The sequence below is a fragment of the Myotis daubentonii genome, chromosome 1 (genome assembly GCF_963259705.1).
Source record: "Myotis daubentonii chromosome 1, mMyoDau2.1, whole genome shotgun sequence".
Lineage (NCBI taxonomy): Eukaryota > Metazoa > Chordata > Mammalia > Chiroptera > Vespertilionidae > Myotis > Myotis daubentonii.
In genome coordinates, this window is record NC_081840.1 from 156149610 (window position 1) to 156169489 (window position 19880).

The following is a 19880-nucleotide window of genomic DNA, read 5'->3' on the forward strand; positions in this document are numbered from 1 at the left end:
TGACAGAGGAACCAAGAGGTTGCCGGGCCCTAACTGGTTTGGCTCAGTGGATAGAGCATCGGCCTGTGGACTGAAGGGTCCCAGGTTCGATTCCGGTCAAGGGCATGTACCTTGGTTGCAGGCACATCCCCACTAGGGGATGTGCAGGAGGCAGCTGATTGATGTTTCTCTCTCATTGATGTTTATAACTCTCTATCCCTCTCCCTTCCTCTCTGTAAAAAATCAATATAATATATTCAAAAAATAAAAAAAGAGGGTGCCAATTCAATTCTTGGTCAGGGCACATGCCTCAGTTGCAGCCCCATCCCCAGGGTGGGGCATGCAGGAGGCAGCCAATCAATGATTCTCTCTCAGCACTGATGTTTCTATCTCTCTATCCTCTCCATTCCTCTCTGAAACTAATAAAAAAGAAAATATTTCTGTGTGTGTGTATATACATATATATTTTTTATAACTTAGTTTCTGAGTTTCCTTTTTGAGCATTTCTGTTTGTAAGAGGCGAAAGTTCATGGCAGTGGAATGATCTGGTTTGCAGACCAATAGCATCTGCCTCACCTGAGAGCCTGGAAGAAAATGCAGCCCCACCTCTGAACATTTACTGAATCAGAATATGCCCTTCAACAAGATTAACTATGGCCGGGCAGGTGCAGCTCAAGTGGTTGAGCATCAACCAATGAACTAGGAGGTCACACTTCAATTCCCAGTTAGGGCACATGCCCAGATTGTGGGCTCTATCCCCAGTAGGGAGTATACAAGAAGCAAGCCGATCAATGATTCTCTCCATTGATGTTTCTCTCTCTCTCTCTCCCTCTCCCTCTCCCTCTCCCTCCTGAAATCAATAAAAATACGTATTTTTTAAATTAACTGATTTATATTCAATTCAAATTTGAGAAATTACTCAAAACTCCACCTAGCCAGCTCCACAGATGAACCCCAAATTAAATGTTAATTAACATTGATGCCAGGCCGGCATGGCTCAGTGGTTGAGCATCAACCTATGAACCAGGAGGTCCCGGTTCATTTCCCAGCCAGGGCACATGCCCGGGTTGTGGGCTCAATCCCCAGTGTGGGCATGCTGGAGGCAGCCGATCAATGATTCTCATTATTGATGTTTCTTCTATCTCTTCTCTTCCACTTACTTCCTCTCAAAGCAATAAAAATCTAATCTAATAAAAGAGAAACATGCAAATTGACTGTACCTCTGCTACACCCACAAGCCACGCCCACCAGCCAATCAGGAGCAAATATGCAAATTAACTAAAATGGCGGCAGCCACAGAGCTGGAGAAAGCAGGAGGCTTGGGTTGCCCCCGGCAATGGAGGAAGCCAAGCTTCCCGCCGGCCCTGCCAGCCCTGAGCTCTGCTCAAGGCTACAAGTTTCAGTTATAGTAGATAAATCCCAGGTACCTGCTTCCAGCCTGTAGCCGTGGCCAGCCAGAATACGGCCCTCAGTCCCTCACCAAGGCTGGCCAGGCACCCCAGCGGGACCCCCACTCTGAAGGAGGTGTGGCCAGCCTGAAAACAGCCCTCACAGCCCCTCACCCAGACTGGCCACACACCCACAGGGTGAGGATCCCCGCTGGAGGGCTTGACCAGCCTGCAAACAGCCATCAGCCCTTCACCCAGGCTGGCCAGGCACCCCAGTGGGGTCCCCCACCCTGAAGAGGGTGTGGCCTGCCTGAAAACGGCCCTCAGCCCCTCACTCAGGCTGACCAGGCACCCCAGCGGGACCCCCACCCTGATCCAGGACACCCTTCAGGGCAAACCAGCCAGCCCCCACCCATGCACCAAACCTCTATCCTATATAATAAAAGGGTAATATGCAAATTGACCCTAACAGCAGAACCACTGGGAATGACTAGTCACTATGACACACACTGACCACCAGGGGGCAGACGCTCAATGCAGGAGATGCCCCTGGTGGTCAGTGAGCTCCCACAGGGGGAGCTCTGCTCAGTCACAAGCCAGGCTGACGGCTGCCAGCACAGTGGTGGTGGTGGGAGCCTCTCCCGCCTCCTCAGCAGCACTAAGGATGTCCAACTGCAGCTTAGGCCTGCTCCCCTCTGGCGAGTGGACATCCCCCGAGGGCTCCCGGGCTGCCACAGGGATGTCTGACTGCCAGCTTAGGGCCAATCCCCTGGGGAGTAGACCTAAGCCAGCAGGTAGACATCCCCCGAGGGGTCCCAGACTGAGAGAGGGCACAGGCAAGGCTGAGGACTCCCCCAAGTGCATAAATTTTTGTGCACCGGGCCTCTAGTATATATATAAAAAAAGTTAAAATTTAACAATTTATTAAATTATAATAACAAAACAGTAGTGCCTAATAAGCCCAATTTCAACAATTAAATTATAAGTGGTACTAACAAAGCTAAACTAAAATAAATTTGAGACAGGCATCAACCCATAGTATATACCACTTAGCACTCATCCATAATGCATATTTTATAGTCTCAAGAGGAAGCAACAATCAACAAAACAAAGTATTGATCTGTTTTCTTAAAGCAAACTCATTAACTAGTCCTTAATCATAATGAATACCAGTTTGTTATAAGAAATCAGATATCCATGTAGTCTGAAATCTAGCATAAGTGTCCATACCAAATTTAAGTACTTATTAGATAATAAAGTTTTCTTTACAAGAACACAGTATATTTTAATTGTAAATGCTACTTTACCTCTCCTTCAGATTTAACACCAATCACTTTTCCATTTTGCACAATTATTTCTTCAATTGGTTTATTCAGCATGTAGGTACCTCCATAAATAGCACTTAGCCTAAAAAATTTATTAAATTACAATTGGTAATTTATAATTGTTTCAACTACTAAAGTCTACTTTCCTAGATCTTAATTATAAGCAATATTTATCTGCTCAATTTTCTTCCAAAAGGCATTAGTTTAAAAGTCATTAGAGCATCAATTATAAAAAATAATGAAATATCATATTCAATGATGAAAAGTAAAAAAAAAACAAACAGACTAATAATGAAAGAATAGCTTAAATGTGTCCAATCCTCTTGCATATAAATAAAACTATCAAGAAGCACTGGAGAGTGACTAAACGCAGGCAGAAACTGGGGGGAAAACTTGGAAGGAGGCAACTGGATGAAATATTTATGTGGTTTATATGGATGAGTCTTATTATAACATGGAATAGCTATAACAGAAGAAAAAGCCTGTGGTCTTATCATCATGAGATGACATAGGACAGAATTTGGGGTTGTCAATGGAGATGAAAATTGGGGGTTGGGAGGGAATCCTACAAACAGTAGCCACCAAATCTGTAAAATCTCTTCCATCCTTAGCTAACTCCAAAAGTACTTCCACATGAGGCAGACTCCAATAAAGCCAGCAAAAAAGCAGTAGCTGAAAAGCAAAAAGACTTGAGCAGAGATTACAGCTGTAGGTCATAAGGACAAACGAGTCTGAAGTTTGAAACTGCCTTATTAAATTAGGAGCTTAGCAGACACTATGGGCTTTCCACGGACACCCTAGTACCTACTGTTCCAGGACTAATAAGTCGGCCAAGGACAAAAGACCCCCTTTAAAAAGGCATAAAATCAAAACTCCAAAATTCAAAGTGAACTTATCTGCCAATTTGGAAATTAATACTCTTCAGAGAAAGACTCCAGCATCTCTACAATGTACCAGTAAATATGTCCAGTATATGCAAAAATTATAAGATATAACAAAAAAAAAATGTGATCCAAAGAGGATAAGCAATCAACATAAACTGACCCATATTACTGATGTTAAAAAAAATGCAGAAGGTTAAAGACAACTATTAGAAATATGATCAAGGATGCCCAGATCGGTGTGCTCAGTGGTTAGCTCAATGGTTAGTGTTTCAGCCCGTGCACAAAAGGATTGTGGATCCAAATTCCTCGTGAAGGGCATGTACCTGAGCTGCAGGTTCAATCCCTGGTCCCAGTTTGGGCATGTGTGGGAGGCAACCTCTTTCACATCAATGTTTCCCTGTCTCTCACTCTCCCCTCTCTCTCCCTCCCTCTCATTCTCTCTAAAAATCAATTGCAAAAAATATCCTCAGTTGAGGACTAACAAAACAAAACAAGAAAATTTGCAAACATCCTTGTTCAAGGATACATGTTCAAGAATGTTATGAATATAGGAGAGTCAAAATGAGTTACACAGCATCTCACAAGATAAATTAAAACTGTATTTGAAAATAGAAATTCTAGATCTACAAAGTATAATATTAAAAAAAATTAAAACTCACTGAATGGGATTATCAGCTTATTGGAAATAACAGAAACAAGAGTCAGTGAACTTGAAGACAAATGAACAGGCATTATCCAATGAAGTAAGGAGAGGGAAAAAATAGACAAAAAAATGAGCAGTGCTGGCCAAGTAGCTCAGTTGACTAGAGCATTCTCTTGATATGCCAAGGTTGTTCGATCCCAGTGTAGGCTCATACAAGAATCAACCAATGAATGCATACATGGCTGGAACAAAAAAATTGATGTTCCTCCCCCCCACCCCCCCATGAACTCTCTCTCTCTCTCTCTCACTCTCCCCACGAACCAGAAGAAGGTCAAGGTTCAATTCCCGGTCAGGGTACATGCCCAAGGTTGCAGGCTCCATCCCCAGTAAGGGGTATACAGTAGGCAGCCGATCAATGATTCTCTATCACTGATGTTTCTATCTCTCCCTCCCTCCTCTAAAATCAATAAAAATATATTTAAAGAAATAAAAATCAACATATAAAAATGTGTTTTTTTTAAATGAGTAGAGCCTCAATGACCTATGGAATAACACCAAGCATCTAACATACAAATAATTGGTGTCTCGGAAGAAGAGAAGAGAATATGGGATGAAATATCTAAAGAGGATAGTGATTTAAAAATTACCAATTTGATATAAAAAATTAACTTAACACATTCAAGCACTTCAGCAAAATCACACCTAGACAAATCCTAGTGAAACTTCCATAACCCAAAGAAAATATATGAAAATAGCTAAAAGAAAAAACCACTATATATACACAAACTAGTAGTGACACCTAACATACACAAATGCATACACGCACACAAACTAAATTTTAAAAAATTAAAGGGATAGCCCTGATCAGTGTTGCTCAGTGGTTACAGGATCAGCCCAAGCACTGAAGGATCATGGGTTCAATTTCCAGTCAAGGGTAATCCGAACCTGGGTTGCAGGTTCGATCCCCAGCTCTGGTTGGGTTGCACAGGGGAAGCAACCAATCACTATGTCTCTCTCACATCAAAGTTTCTCACTCTTTCTCCCCCTCCGTCCCATTCTGCATTATTAACTCAATGTCAACACCCCTTCATAATAAAAACTCTCAGCAAGATACAAATACACAAATTTTTATTCTAATAAAACCATCTAGAAAAAAATATTAAATAATAAAATATTGAAAACATTTCCCTTAAGACTTGGAATAAAGCAAGGGTGTCCATTCTCACAACTTCTATTCATCATTTTTCTATTAGTCCTAGCCAGTGCATAAAGGCAGGGGGAGAAAAGGAGGAACAAAAAGGTTGTAAAAGAAGAAGCTAATCTCTCTGTTCAAAGATGAGATAACTGTGTACAAGGAAAATCCTAAGAAATCTATAAAAACTAGATATAAGGTCAGTATACATAAATCAATTATATTTCTGTATATTAGCAGCAAACAACTCTGTAAACAAACTTTCATTAACAGCAACATCAAAATAACCACACATATGAATAAATTTGAACAAAAATAAATGCTAGATCTCTACAATGAAGCTACAAGACACTGCTGAGACAAAGAAAACCTAAATATATGAAGAGAGCAAATTCATGCATCGGAAAACTCAGTATTATTAAGATAATTCTCCCCCAAATTGATCTATAGATTTTTTTTTTATTAAATTTATTGGGATGACAGTGGTTAGTAAGATCATATAGTTTTTAAGTGTACATTTTTATGATACATAATCTGTATATTGCATTGTGAACACCCAAAGTCAAATCATCTCCCATCACCATATTTAGCCCCCTTTATTCTTTACTACCCTCCTGATCTATACAGATTTAATTCATCCTAATTAAAATCTCAGCAAGCACTTTTTCTAGAAATTGTCAACCTGTTCTAAAATGTATTTGGAAATACAAAGGACCTCAAATAGCCAAAACATTTTGAAAAAGAACAAAGATGAGGACTTGCATTACGTGATTTCAAGACTTACTATAAAACTATAATTCAAGACAGTGTGGTAATGGCATAGGGAAATTAAATAGATCACTGGAACAAAAGACACATATATGGTCAAACGATTTTCTGCAAAGGCACCAAGACAACTGGAAAAAGAAACCTTTCCAACAAATGGTGCTAGAACAACTATCTATTACCATCGGTATGAAAAAAGTGAACTTTGAGCCCTACCTCACCCCATACACTAATATTATTTCAAGATGAACCACAGATTGAAACAGAAAGCTAAAACTATAAAGCTTTTAGAAAAAGACATAGGAGAACATCTTTATGCTCTTGAGTTTTCTTAGGACCCCAAAAGCACTAAACATTGAAAAAAAAAAAAAAAAAAAGAGCCCAGCATGGCTCAGTGGTTGAGCATTGACATGAACCAGGAGAGGAAGGACGGTTCAATTTCCAGTCAGGGCACATGCCTGGGTTGTGGGCTTGATCACCAGTGTGGGGTGTGCAGGAGGCAGCTGAACAATGATTCTCTCTCGTCACTGATATTTCTCTCTCTCCCTCTCCCTTCCTCTGGAAATCAACAAAAATATATATTTTTTAAAAAGATACAACATAAAAATGTAAAGCTTCTGCCACAGATTGGGAGAAAACATTTATAATCATATATATCTGACAAAAGACTTGCTGTCAGGATACATCAAGATCTCCTGCTCATAGCCAGTTGGCCTGGAGGTCAAATCCCCGCCAGTATTACCTACAACAACCAAGGCTTAACTACAACAAGACTGAGCACAAAGACCACAAGGGGGTGCACCAAGAAAGCATAAAAAATGCGGAGACAAAGAAACATGACAGAAATGGAGGATACAGAGCTCAAAACCACACTTTTAAGGTCTTTCAATAAGTTTCTAGAAACTGCCGATAAACTTAATGAGATCTACAAGAAATCTAATGAGACCCTCGATGTTGTGGTAAAGAACCAACTAGAAATTAAGCATACGCTGACTGAAATAAAGAATATTATACAGACACCCAACAGCAGACCAGAGGAGCGCAAGAATCAAGTCAAAGATTCGAAATGCGAAGAAGCAAAAAACACCCAACTGGAAAAGCAAAATGAAAAAAGAATCCGAAAATACGAAGATAGTGTAAGGAGCCTCTGGGACAGCTTCAAGTGTACCAACATCAGAATTATAGGGGTGCCAGAAGATGAGAGAGAGCAAGATATTGAAAACCTATTTGAAGAAATAATGACAGAAAACTTCCCTCACCTGGTGAAAGAAATAGACTTACAGGTCCAGGAAGCGCAGAGAACCCCAAACAAAAAGAATCCAAAGAGGACCACACCAAGACACATCATCATTAAAATGCCAAGAGCAAAAGACAAAGAGAGAATCTTAAGAGCAGCAAGAGAAAGAAACTCAGTTACCTACAAGGGAATACCCATACGACTGTCAGCTGATTTCTCAACAGAAACTTTGCAGGCCAGAAGGGAGTTGCAAGAAATATTCAAAGTGATGAATGCCAAGAACCTACAACCAAGATTACTTTATCCAGCAAAGCTATCATTCAGAACTGAAGGTCAGATAAAGAGCTTCACAGATAAGGAAAAGCTAAAGGAGTTCATCACCAACAAACCAGTATTATATGAAATGCTGAAAGGTATCCTTTAAGAAGAGGAAGAAGAAGAAAAAGGTAAAGATACAAATTATGAACAACAAACATGCATCTATCAACAAGTGAATCTAAGAATCAAGTGAATAAATAATCTGGTGATCATAACAGAATCAGGGACATAGAAAGGGAATGGACTGACTATTCTTGGGGGGGAAAGGGGTGTGGGAGATGCGGGAAGAGACTGGACAAAAATCGTGCATCTATGGATGAGGACAGTGGGTGGGGAGTGAGGGCAGAGGGTGGGGCGGGAACTGGGAGGAGGGGAGTTATGGGGGGGGAAAAGAGGAACAAATGTAATAATCTGAATAATAAAGATTTAATTTAAAAAAAATCAAAATAAACAAGCAGAACAAAAACAGACCCATAGATAGAGAGAGCATTTTTACCATTATCAGATGGAAGGGGGTTGAGGGATGGGTGGAAAAGGTGAAGGAATTTAGGAGTACAGATTAATTATAGCCCATGGACACAGACAATAGACAGGGGAAGACCTGGGATGGGATGGGAGATTGGTGGTGGGAGGCAAAGGAGGGAAATGGGGACATGTGTAATACTCTCAACAATAAAATAAATTTTAAAAAATGGTTAAAAATAAAGATAGTCATGTGGATATAAAGTATGGCATAGGCAATATAGTTAATTATTGCAATAATTATGAATAGTGTCTGATAGGTAAAAAATAAACATTAGGTTGGTGATCATTTTGTAAGGTATATAAATGTCTGATCACTATGCTGTACACCTGAAACTAATATAATATTGTATGTCAACTATAATTTTAAAATAAAAAAACAAAACACACCAATACCATCCCTGTCTGACACCCAGTGAGGAAGGAGAATTCGGCCAACAACCTGGATGAGTTTAGAAATGGATTCTTTCCCAGAGCTTACAATAGGGAAGGCAGCCCCTGACAACCTCTGATTTGGGCCTTATGAGAGCCTAAGCAGAGGACCTACTTGACCCCATTCAAATTGCTCCTGTACAGAAACTAAACTAATAAATTTGTGTTTTAAATTAAAAAAAAAAAAATCTCCTACAAATCACAAAGACAACCAATCTTTAAATATGTACAGAAGACATGAACAATCACACCACAAAATTATACTAACAGCCAACAACCTCATGAAAAGGTGATCAATATTAGTCCTTAAGAAATGCAAATTATAACCATAACGAGACACTATTTCACACCTACTGGGTAGTTTCAATTAAAAAGACTGACAACACAAATGTTGACAAGCATATGGAGCAACTAAAATTCTCAGGCATTGCTGAGTATCAAGTGGTACAATCACTCTCTCAAGTATCCATAAAAGAAAAGGGGGGATAGTCACATAATGGAATACTACTCAATACTTTTTACTGTAAATGAACTACCACCAGCATGTGTATCAACATAAATGGATCTCAAAAATATTAAGCAAAGGCCAGACACAAATGAGTACATACTATATTATCCCCTTTATATAAACTTTAAAAACAGGCAAAAGTATTTTATAGTGATAGAAATTACAAACATCATTGTTATGGTTTGGGAGGGGTGATTATGAGATGATACAAGGGAACTTTCTGGAATGAGAAAAATGCTATCTTGATTCTGGAGTTTTTATTACGCAAGTTTATACATGTATCAAACTCAACATTTTTACTGTAGATCTGTGGTTTTGTTGTATGTGAATTTTACTTCAGAAATAAAAAGCATCTCATTATTCACAGGCATATCTTGTCTCATTTTTTACAACCGTATCTCATACACTAGTACTTCTGTCGGAGATGAAGTTCAGAATCAGTGGGGTTTTAGCAAATAGGATAAATATGGGTTCTTACCTTGCAAATCCTTGTGGCAGTTCTCCAAGGCCATACAGTGGATAAAGGTATGGGCTTTTGCCATATCTTGCCAAAGACTCACTGTAAAGTTTAATCCTATTAATGGTTTCACTACATGGTTGATCTAAATAGCTGGAGAAGAGGAAATAAATATTACAAGAGGCTTCGGTTTTCATTATTGTGTTCAATTTAAAATCTTTTTCTGCAGTGATTTCAACTTATTACCTTTGCATTTTACTTAAAAGGTTCTAACATTAATTTGCAACTAGAACCTCTTCTTTCAGTGTATGACATGGCTATATATTTGTTTAGCTAGAATTTCCACATTGGAAAAGTTAGGAAATTCAGTTAGCATTCCAGACAATATATACTTACTCATCAGTTCTGTAAAGTGCCAGGGCATGACCAGTAAAATCTATAACATCTTGGCCCAAATCAAATTTCTTATACACCTCTCGCATTGCAGTCTTCTTAGGATCAACGCCCTCAAAAGTTCTAGCATCATTTTCATCGAAGTTGGCAACATATACTAGGAATTTTCTGAAGCGACGTTTTTCAAACAGCCCCATTAAGCCTAAAAGATAATTTTTCAAAAAGCACACACTCAAAATAGAACACTGGAGAAAAAGTATGAAAGGAAAAGTTTAAATTTGCCATGCTATTATTTGAGGCTCTTCTAAGACAGTGTGCAATTTAACCAGTTAACTGCCACGCTATTTTGAATTTAATTAAAAAAGGTCCGCCACTTGCCTCTATAGACTCTTATGGCGTACAAATGGTTAAGATATGAGTGTTTGGACAACTTTAAAATAAACTGACATAATTATAACAGATCAGTAAGGTCTTCAATTTTAAAGTACAATTACAATAACAACCAGTACTTAATTAAATGTAGTATGTCTAATTATGTTTCTTATTAGGTACAAAGTTAAGATGACTTTGCAAAAACTATTAATTCACGAAGGCATCCAGCTGAATGTTCTTTTAACAACTCTAATTGATACTCGGCCAACTGCCTAAAATTCTGAATACTCTTCCTCTTCTTATCTGTATTTAGATGTTGATTATGCTGCTAGTCACTTTAATGAAGTCCTAAATCATCAGTTTACTGCTTTATACAGTAAGAAGTAGTTCATTATACAGCAATAAATGACCACATAATAAACCCTCAGACATTCCTATTAGTCAGTTACTACTACTAGTATACAGCAAGTAGAAAGACAAGGGCAAAGAAACAGAAAACTTTCTGGTTTTACAATCTTTTTCCCCCTTTCCTAAACTGTACAGCTACTTCCAAAAACAACAATAGCTTCAAAAGTAACGAATTCTCAAATGTTTCTTTTTTATCTGTTGACAATTCAGTGTTTTTGATATTTTTAACATTCTTTCCCAAGACTATAACTGAAACCAACAAAACTGAAAATTCAAATGATCATAACCTGACCGGGTAGTTCAGTCGGTTAGAGCATCTTCCAGATATGCCAACTTGTGGGTTTGATCCCAGGTCATAGCACATAAAAAAATCAACCGATAAATGCTAAGTGGAACAACAAATTGGTGGGTTTTTTTCTTTCTCTCTCTTCTCTCTCTCTCTAAAATCAATGTAAAAAATTTATAAATGATTATAAGGCTATTAGTGACAGCTGACTACATATTTTACAACCTACCTTTAAAAATGGAGAGAATGTATACACAGTAAAGACATAATGCTAAAAAGAAATATTCTATCACCACATCAGCACCATAGTTAAGACCCAAGTTTAATTGTCTGGTGTTGGGTGAAAGACTAAAAAAGAAACATGAGTCACCACTGTAATGCGCTTGTATTTCAGGTATAATCTGGTGGACGCTGCCTGTTGGAACCTAAAGCTACCACCAACAGCTTATTGGGGATAACTGCGTAACTTTTTTTAAAAACCAGAATAAAAATCCTAGTGTCTTCTTAAATTCCTCTCCATTTCCTTTTTTCGTTCCCTCCCGCCCCTCATCATTATGGCTGGTGACCCTGTTTCACAGCCAAGCAGAGGTGCTCCAGCAGTTTCTCCGCCCCTTCCATGGTGCCATGCATGGTGCCAACTACTGATATCCATTACTAGCAGTATGGCATCAAAACCACTGTGATTACAAACATTTTAGAGATCCAGTGCTCATTCTGAAAGTCATAATTGAAAGAGTTAAAATATTTCCTACTGTATAATTTTTATAACAGCTGCTTCTATAATGATGCCTTCCTATTTAAAACTGTACCCCCCTGCCCTAGCCGGCTTGGCTCAGTGGATAGAGCATCGGCCTGCGGACTGAAGGGTCCCAGGTTTGATTCCGGCCAAGGGCACATGCCTGGGTTGCGGGCTCGATCCCCAGTGTGGGGTGTGCAGGAGGCAGCCAATCAATGATTCTCTCTCATCATTGATGTTTCTATCTCTCTCTCCTTCTCCCTTCCTCTCTGAAATCAATAGAGAAATATATTTTAAAAAATAATAAAATAAAACTGTATCCCCCCATACTTCCTCCACGTTCCAACTTTCTATACAGCATTATTATCATCATGACTTGTCCTTATTTGCTTATAGTCTGTCTCCTACTAATGTAAACTCCATTAGGGAAGCAATTTTTGTTTACTTTTTTCCTTCTGTTGAACCCTCCCTACTCCCAAACCCAGAAGAATACCTGGCACATAGCAAGGGCTCAATAAATATTCAATCCATATAATCTTATGGGAGCAAATATAAAAGAAGCTGACTTATTCTTATATTAGGTATACCACATAAAAACAAAAATATTAAAATTATATTAAAAAATTAGAAAAAAAATTTTTTTAGAATTAGTCCCGAGTAGTGGCTTACCTTCATTTGAAATAGGTTTGACTTTCATTCATTCACTTATACAATGAAGTTTACTTACCAAAAAAACACACCAAAATTTTTAAAACATAAAAAAAAATTACAAAATCCAGAGTAGTTTCACTAAGAGAATAGATAAAAGCTTTTCAATTAACTAAGAGGTAACCACAGAATTTTAAAAATTAGGCTAGAATCAGTATCATAAAAAAACTAAGATATGGCACACAATATAGAATTCTAATGGTAGAATTAGAGGTGCAGCAAGCACAGCTACTCAGACCACTAAAGCCCTGGGATACACTTAGATCTGTGATATCAAAGGTGATTTGATGCCAAGGTGCTCCAGATAAATAGATGCCTCACAGCAGTTAAGAATAAGAATAAATAAACAAGCTAAAGATTTAGCTTTTCAAAGCTATTCATGAAAACTTCTCAAAACATTTCTGAACATACTAATTGTGTTCAACATTCTGTAGAGGTCATATATATCTCATTGATTTCACAAAAATAACATCTGACGAAGCAACAAATTATTTACTGGAACCTTGGCTTTTTAGCTGGCATCATGAACTATCTATCACGAGAACCAAGAGTGTCTACAGATCTGAAAAAAAAGCAATGGTAACGGGCTACATTAATAGAAGTATATTGTCCTAGGAAAGTAACAGTCCCACTGACACTGAGCAGACAACATCTGGAGTATTATGTCTGGTCTGTTTGCAATACTATTATTATATACTAGAGGCCCAGTGTATGAAAATTGTGCACTAGGAGGACGGGGGTACCTCAGCCCGAGCAGTCGAACATCCTTAGCGCTGCCACAGAGGCAGGTGAGGCTCCCACCACCGAGGCTGCACTCATCAGCCATGAGCCCAGCTCAGGGCTTCTGGCTGAGCAGCGCTCGCCCTGTAGGAGCGCACTGACCACCAGGGGGCAGCTCCAGCATTGAGCATCTGCCCCCTGGTGGTCAGTGCACATGATAGCGACCAGTCGTTCCACCATTCGGTTGGTTTGCATATTAGCCTTTTATTATATAGGACTAGAGGCCCGGTGCACAAAAATTTGTGCACTTGGGGGGAAGGGGGAGTTCCTCAGCCCGGCCTGTGCCCTCTGGCAGTCTGGGACCCCTCGGGAGATAACAACCTGCTGGCTTAGGCCCACTCCCAAGTGGCAGAGGGCAGGCCCAATCCCTAGGTGCAGCCCCTGGTCGGGCTCAGAGCAGGGCCGATTGGGGAGTTGGGGCGCCGCCCCGTCATGCACAGAGCAGGGCGGATCGGGAGGTTGCGATGCCACCCTCAGTCACGCTCAGGGTAGGGCCGATTGGGGGGTTGGGGCACTGCCCCCTGTCACACTCAAGGCAGGGTCGATGGGCAGGTTGCAGCGCCACCCCCTGTCACGCACTGAGCAGGGCCCATCAGGGGGATTGGGGCTCCGTACCCTGTCACGCACAGAGCAGGGCCCATCAGGGAGGTTGGGGCTCCGTACCCTGTCACACACAGAGCAGGGTCGATCAGGGGCTTGGGGAGCTCCCCCCTGTCATGCACAGAGCACGTCCTATCAGGAGGTTGGGGAGCTCCCCCCTGTCACGCACAGAGCAGGGCCGATCAGGGGCTTGGGGAGCTCCCCTCTGTCACTCACAGAGTAGGGCTGATAGGGGAGTTGGGGCACCGCCCCCTGTCACACACAGAGCAGGGCGGATCGGGGGGTTGGGGTGCCGCACCCTGTCACGCTCAGGGCAGGGCCGATGGGGAGGTTATGGCTCTAACCCGTCACACACAGAGCAGGGCCCGTGGGGGGCGGTTGGGGCGTCGCCCTCTATCATCCACAGAGCAGGGCCGATCAGGGGGTTGGGGCACTGACACTGTCACACTCAGGGCAGGGCCGATGGGGAGGTTATGGCTCTACCCCGGGGGTGGGCAAACTTTTTGACTTGAGGGCCGCAATGGGTTCTTAAACTGGACCGGAGGGCCGGAACAAAAGCATGGATGGAGTGTTTGCGTGAACTAATACAAATTCAAAGTAAACATCACTACATAAAAGGGTACGGTCTTGCCAAAACCGGTTTGGCTCAGTGGGTAGAGCGTCGGCCTGCGGACTGAGGGGTCCCAGGTTCGATTCCGGTCAAGGGCATGTACCTGGGTTGCGGGCACATCCCCAGTGGGAGATGTGCAGGAGGCGGCTGATCGATGTTTCTCTCCCATCGATGTTTCTAACTCTCTAGCTCTCTCCCTTCCTCTCTGTAAAAAATCAATAAAATATATTAAAAAAAAAAAAAAAAACACAGATTAAAAAAAAAAAAGGGTACGGTCTTTTATTTCAATAGTTTTATTCATTTCAAACAGGCCGGATCCGGCCCGCAGGCCGTATGTTTGCCCACGGCTGCTCTACCCCGTCACACACAAAGCAGGGCCCGTGGCGGTGGGGGGTTGGGGCGCCGCACCCTGTCACACACAGAGCAGGGCCGATCAGGGGATTGGGGCGCCGCACGCTGTCACACACAGAGCCGCAGGGCAATCAGAGGGTTGGGGAGCTCCCCCCTATCAGGCACAGAGCAGGGCTGATCAGGGGGTTGGGGAGCCTTCCCCTGTCACGAACAGAGCAGGGCCGACAGGGAGGTTGTGGCCCCGCCCCCCATCACACACAGAGCCACAGGGCGATCAGGGGGTTTGGGCGCTGCCCCATCACGCTGATCCCGGTGCCGGGAGGCCTCTCGGCTCTGCTGATCCCAGTGCTGGGAGGCATAGTACCCTTTTACTATATAGGATAGAGGCCTGGTGCACGGGTAGGGGCCAGCTGGTTTGCCCTGAAGGGTGTCCTGGATCAGGGTGGGGGTCCCCACTGGGGTGCCTGGCCAGCCTGGGTGAGGGGATGATGGCTATTTGCAGCTGGTCACACACCCTTCAGGGTCGGGGTCCTCACTGGGGTGCCTGGCCAGTCTGGGTGAGGGGCTGAGGGCTGTTTTCAGGCTGGCGGGTGACAGAAGCTCCCAACTGCTCCTTTTTTTCTTTTTTTTTTTAAATTCTGGGCCAGCTTTAGCCCTGAGGCTTGTCTCCAGCTCTTAGGCCTCCGCTGGCCTTAGTTTACCTTCTATATTTGAAACAATATTGCGATCCTGCTGGCTGAAGCCCTACGGACTAAAGCAGGTTTCTGGGGTTTTGTTTAGCTTCTATATTTGTAACATAGTTGCTTAGAGTTGCAGCTCAGAGGCCTGCAGCGGCAGGCGGGGAACGTTGGAGTCCTCCGTCACTGAAGCAAGCAAGCCTCATGTTCACTTTAAGCTGCCTGGCTGCCGGCCGCCATCTTGGCTGGCAGTTAATTTGCATATTGCCCTGATTAGCCAATGGAAAGGGTAACGGTCATACGCCAATTACCATGTTTCTCTCTTATTAGATAGGATAGGATAATCTTGGCAAATCAGAGAATTTACAAACAAAAGTGTACAAGAGATCAAGATAGCATATTATATGAGAAACAATCACAGAAACTAGAAATGTTTACCATGAAGAAAGAAGAATCAGATGGTACATAACAGTTAAAATATTTTTAAAAGCTGTATATACTATATATAGTACAGTACTTATAACTATGGGGGGTTCTTGAGTCAGATAAATCTGACTTCCAGCCAGTTCCACCAGTCAGAAGTTATGCTACTTTGGGCTTTTCTTTCACATCGCTATATCTCAGTTTTCCCATCTGTAAAAAATAATAGCACCCACATCTCACAGGTTTGTAATAAAGGACTACATAAACTAAAATTAGATAACACACAGAGTGTGTTACAGCATACAGTACATATATGCTGGGAAACATGTTCAGTAAATGTAAGCTATAATCCTATACAATAAAAGCCTAATATGCTAAGTGTCCGGTCAACTGGTCAGCCGTTCAACCAACCAAAACGTAATATGCTAATGATATGCTAAGGCCGCTCAATCGCTTGCTATGACATGCACTGACCACCAGGGGGCAGACAGTCAACCGTTCAACCAGTCGCTATGATGTGCACTGACCATCGGGGGCAGACGCTCTGACCGGTAGGTTAGCTTGCTGCTGGGGTCCGGCTGGCGACACGAGCCGGACATGCCCTGGAGCCCTCCCATGGTTCCTCCCCAGCTGGCCAATATCCCGCATCTCTCCCCAATGGTGTACCAGTGGGGTCTCTTGGCCTGGCTGCGCCCTCTCACAATCCAGGACACTCTCGGGATGTCAGAGAGCCAGTTTTGGCCTGATTCCAGGCCAGGTCGAGGGACTCCACTGGTGCACAAATCCATACACCGGGCCTCTAGTTAAAACTATAAAGTAATTTATTCATATCTTTCTCTTTTATTTTACATTTCTCTTGAACTTCCCTACCTCAACACTTCCTTATCTCATTCATTAACTTTGTCTAGAATTTCCTTGCCACCATTGACTTCAAAATTCTATCCACTAATATAGAAACAGCTGCTGATAAGGTAGTGATATGGTAAAAATTCATCAAACTGTATACTAAAAAAACAGGTAAATTCTACTGTATATAAATTATACCTCAATAAACCTAGCTTAAAAATGTATACATTAAGCCCAGCCAGAGTGACTCAGTGGTTGAGGGTTGACCTATAAACCAGGAGTCACAGTTCGATTCCTGATCAGGGCACTTGGACGGGTTACAGGCTCGATCCCTAGTGCGGGGCATGCTGGAGGCAGTCTATCAGTGATTCTCTCTCATCACTGATGTTTTTGTCTTTCTCTCTCCCTTCCTCTCTGAAATCAATAAAAATATACTTTGAAATAAATCCATAGGTAAGAGCTCAAAGGTAATAAAAGATAAAAAGCACAAAGTTTGTTTAAAAGGAATGTATTCAACCTCTTGCATTCCTAGTTCTATGAAAACACTTTATGCAATTATACTCACTGTCATATTTTATTATATTTTTTAATATATTTTTTAATTTATTTCAGAGAAGAAGGGAAAGGGAGAGATACAACATCAATCAGACAGAATCAGCAATTAGCTGCTTCCCACATACCCCCTACTAGGGATCTTTAAAATATTTAAAACTAGAGGCCAGGTGCACAAAATTGTGCACAGGTAGGGTCCCTAGGCCTGGCTGGCAATCAGAGCCAATTGGGGCCTTACAGCTGCTAGCTGGGGCCTTCCTTCCCTGGCTGCCGGCTGCTGGCCGGGGCCTTCCTTCATTCCATGCTGCCCTCTGGTGGTTAGCATATGTCATAGTAAACGATCATACTCCCAGTCTCCCGGTCAAACTCTCGAGAGGACAATTTGCATATTAGACTTTTATATATATGGAAGACAGTCTGGCCAGTGTTGCTCAGTGGTTGAGTGTAAACCTATGAACCAGGAGGTCACGGTTCAATTTCTGCTCAGGGGACATGCCTGGGTTGTGGGCTCACACTATGGGGAGTCTGGGAGGCAGCCGATCAATGATTCGCTTTCATCATCAATGTTTCTATCTCTCCCTCTCCCTTCCTCTCTGAAATCAATAAAAATATGTTTTAAAAAAAGGATTTAAAATAATTTCTAACCCATGATTACACCACTAACTCCCTTCAATTTAATTTGGAGCCATTCCCTTCCTTTCCCAATTGTCAATTCTAACCTAGCAAAACTATTAGTGGATTTTTTTTTACTATCCAGCTATAGTGTCTTTCAACATTTTAGGCCCAATATTTTCTCCCCTAATAGCAAGAAGTAAATAAATGGAGTTAGGAAGAACTGCCAAAATAAATAAGAAAACTTTTCCACATTTATGCCAAAATAAAATTATTGGAGAATTTATCGATTCTTTTCCTATTCTCCCAAACCTTTCCCTCCTCTAAACTCCTAAAACATCTAGTATATAAAATTCATCTACTCCTTAGTTATACAAATTTGTCCTTTCTTAAACTGCTCTGTACAACAACTAGAACACCCTAAAGAACAGAGGTCCTTTCTAGGGGTGTTTGCTATTTAAGAGATCAAGACAGAAATTGTTAACCAGGAATCTTTGGTTGAGCCAATGGAGGAAATAATTTAGGGCAGAGAATAAAATCACACCATACTCACTAGAAATTCCTAAACACAGAGATTTTGGAGAATGGCAACAACACCAACTTAGAAGATGGGTTTCGCCAGATCAGAGTTCTTTTCTTTTTCAGCAGGTTGGACAATATAGTCTAGGTCCTAGAGCAGGGGTGGGCAAACTTTTTGACTAGAGGGCCACAATGGGTTCTTAAACTGGACCAGAGGGCCAGTACAAAAGCAGGGATGGAGTGTTTGTGTGAACTAATATAAATTCAAAGCAAACATCATTACATAAAAGGGTACGGTCGGTTGTTTTTTTTTTAGTTTTATTCATTTCAAACGGGCCGGATCTGGCCCGCGGGCCGTACTTTGCCCACAGCTGTCCTAGACTCTAGGAGGTCAGCTTAATACGGTTAAGAACACAGGCTTTGGAGCAATCCCTCCAGGGTTTCAATTCCCATCCTGCTACTTAAATCACTTATATGATTTCAGGCCTGAATTTTCTTATCTATAAAATGGAAAACTTACTTCATAAAGGTGTTTTAAAAGCCAAGTAAGAAAATGAATGTGAAGTGTTTAGCACAGAGGCTAACACACAGGAAACACAAAAAAGCAACTGCTCTTTTGAATTATTACTATGAAAGAGCACTACTAGACCTAGACATAGAGATGGTCATGATATAGAGATGGTCATTTAAACTCTCTTTACATGTCAAAAAGAATAGAAAAATTTGAACATTCTGTTCATTAAGGCATTCTCAACTGCCCAGAATAGTGTCTGGCATGTAATACACATTCAGTAAATATTTTTTGATCGAATGAGTGGATGAGGGTTGATGTAAGGGATATTAAATTTAATCTCTAAGAGTCATTTTCCATTGTAAAACCTTAACATTCTGAAAAAATAAAATTACTTACTAGATGCCAGGGCTTCTGCTTCAGTAGAAGGAACCTTGTAGATTTTTCCTCCCTTATAGACAAAGCTCCCTTCAGTCACTTTGAAATCCAGATAACGAGTGACTTCTGTATAAAGTAGCATCTTAACCAGCTGACCTATAAAAGGCACACAATTCAAACTATAATTAACATCCTACTATCCTTAAAAACTAGCAGAAAATACATTTACCAATATTAATGGCTTCATAATTTGTTAGCATTGTCCAATAACTCCTACAAAAAGTCTCCAAAGCCATATTTTAAATGAGACAATCAGAATGCATACCTATTTGTTAGCATATTTAGAAGTATTTTTTAATGTACAACTTCAAGGTTAATAACTTCATTAACTTGCTTTTGTAAAAGCTACACAATTATTACAGGTATGAGGTTACAATTATAATACTACTGAAATAGGTTGGGTTACTT

General features: G+C 41.2%; 1 protein-coding gene across 1 annotated transcript in view; it reads right to left on the reverse strand.

Moving 5' to 3' along the window:
• Positions 1–19880, reverse strand: part of GDI2 (GDP dissociation inhibitor 2) — a 44664-nt gene that overhangs the window by 4743 nt on the left and 20041 nt on the right. Inside the window, exons 4-7 of the mRNA XM_059663395.1 lie at positions 19434–19568; positions 10047–10245; positions 9672–9803; positions 2675–2774 (exon numbers count right to left, since the gene is read on the reverse strand). Of these exons, the coding sequence (XP_059519378.1) occupies positions 2675–2774; positions 9672–9803; positions 10047–10245; positions 19434–19568 (566 nt within the window). The remainder of the gene's footprint in view (positions 1–2674; positions 2775–9671; positions 9804–10046; positions 10246–19433; positions 19569–19880) is intronic.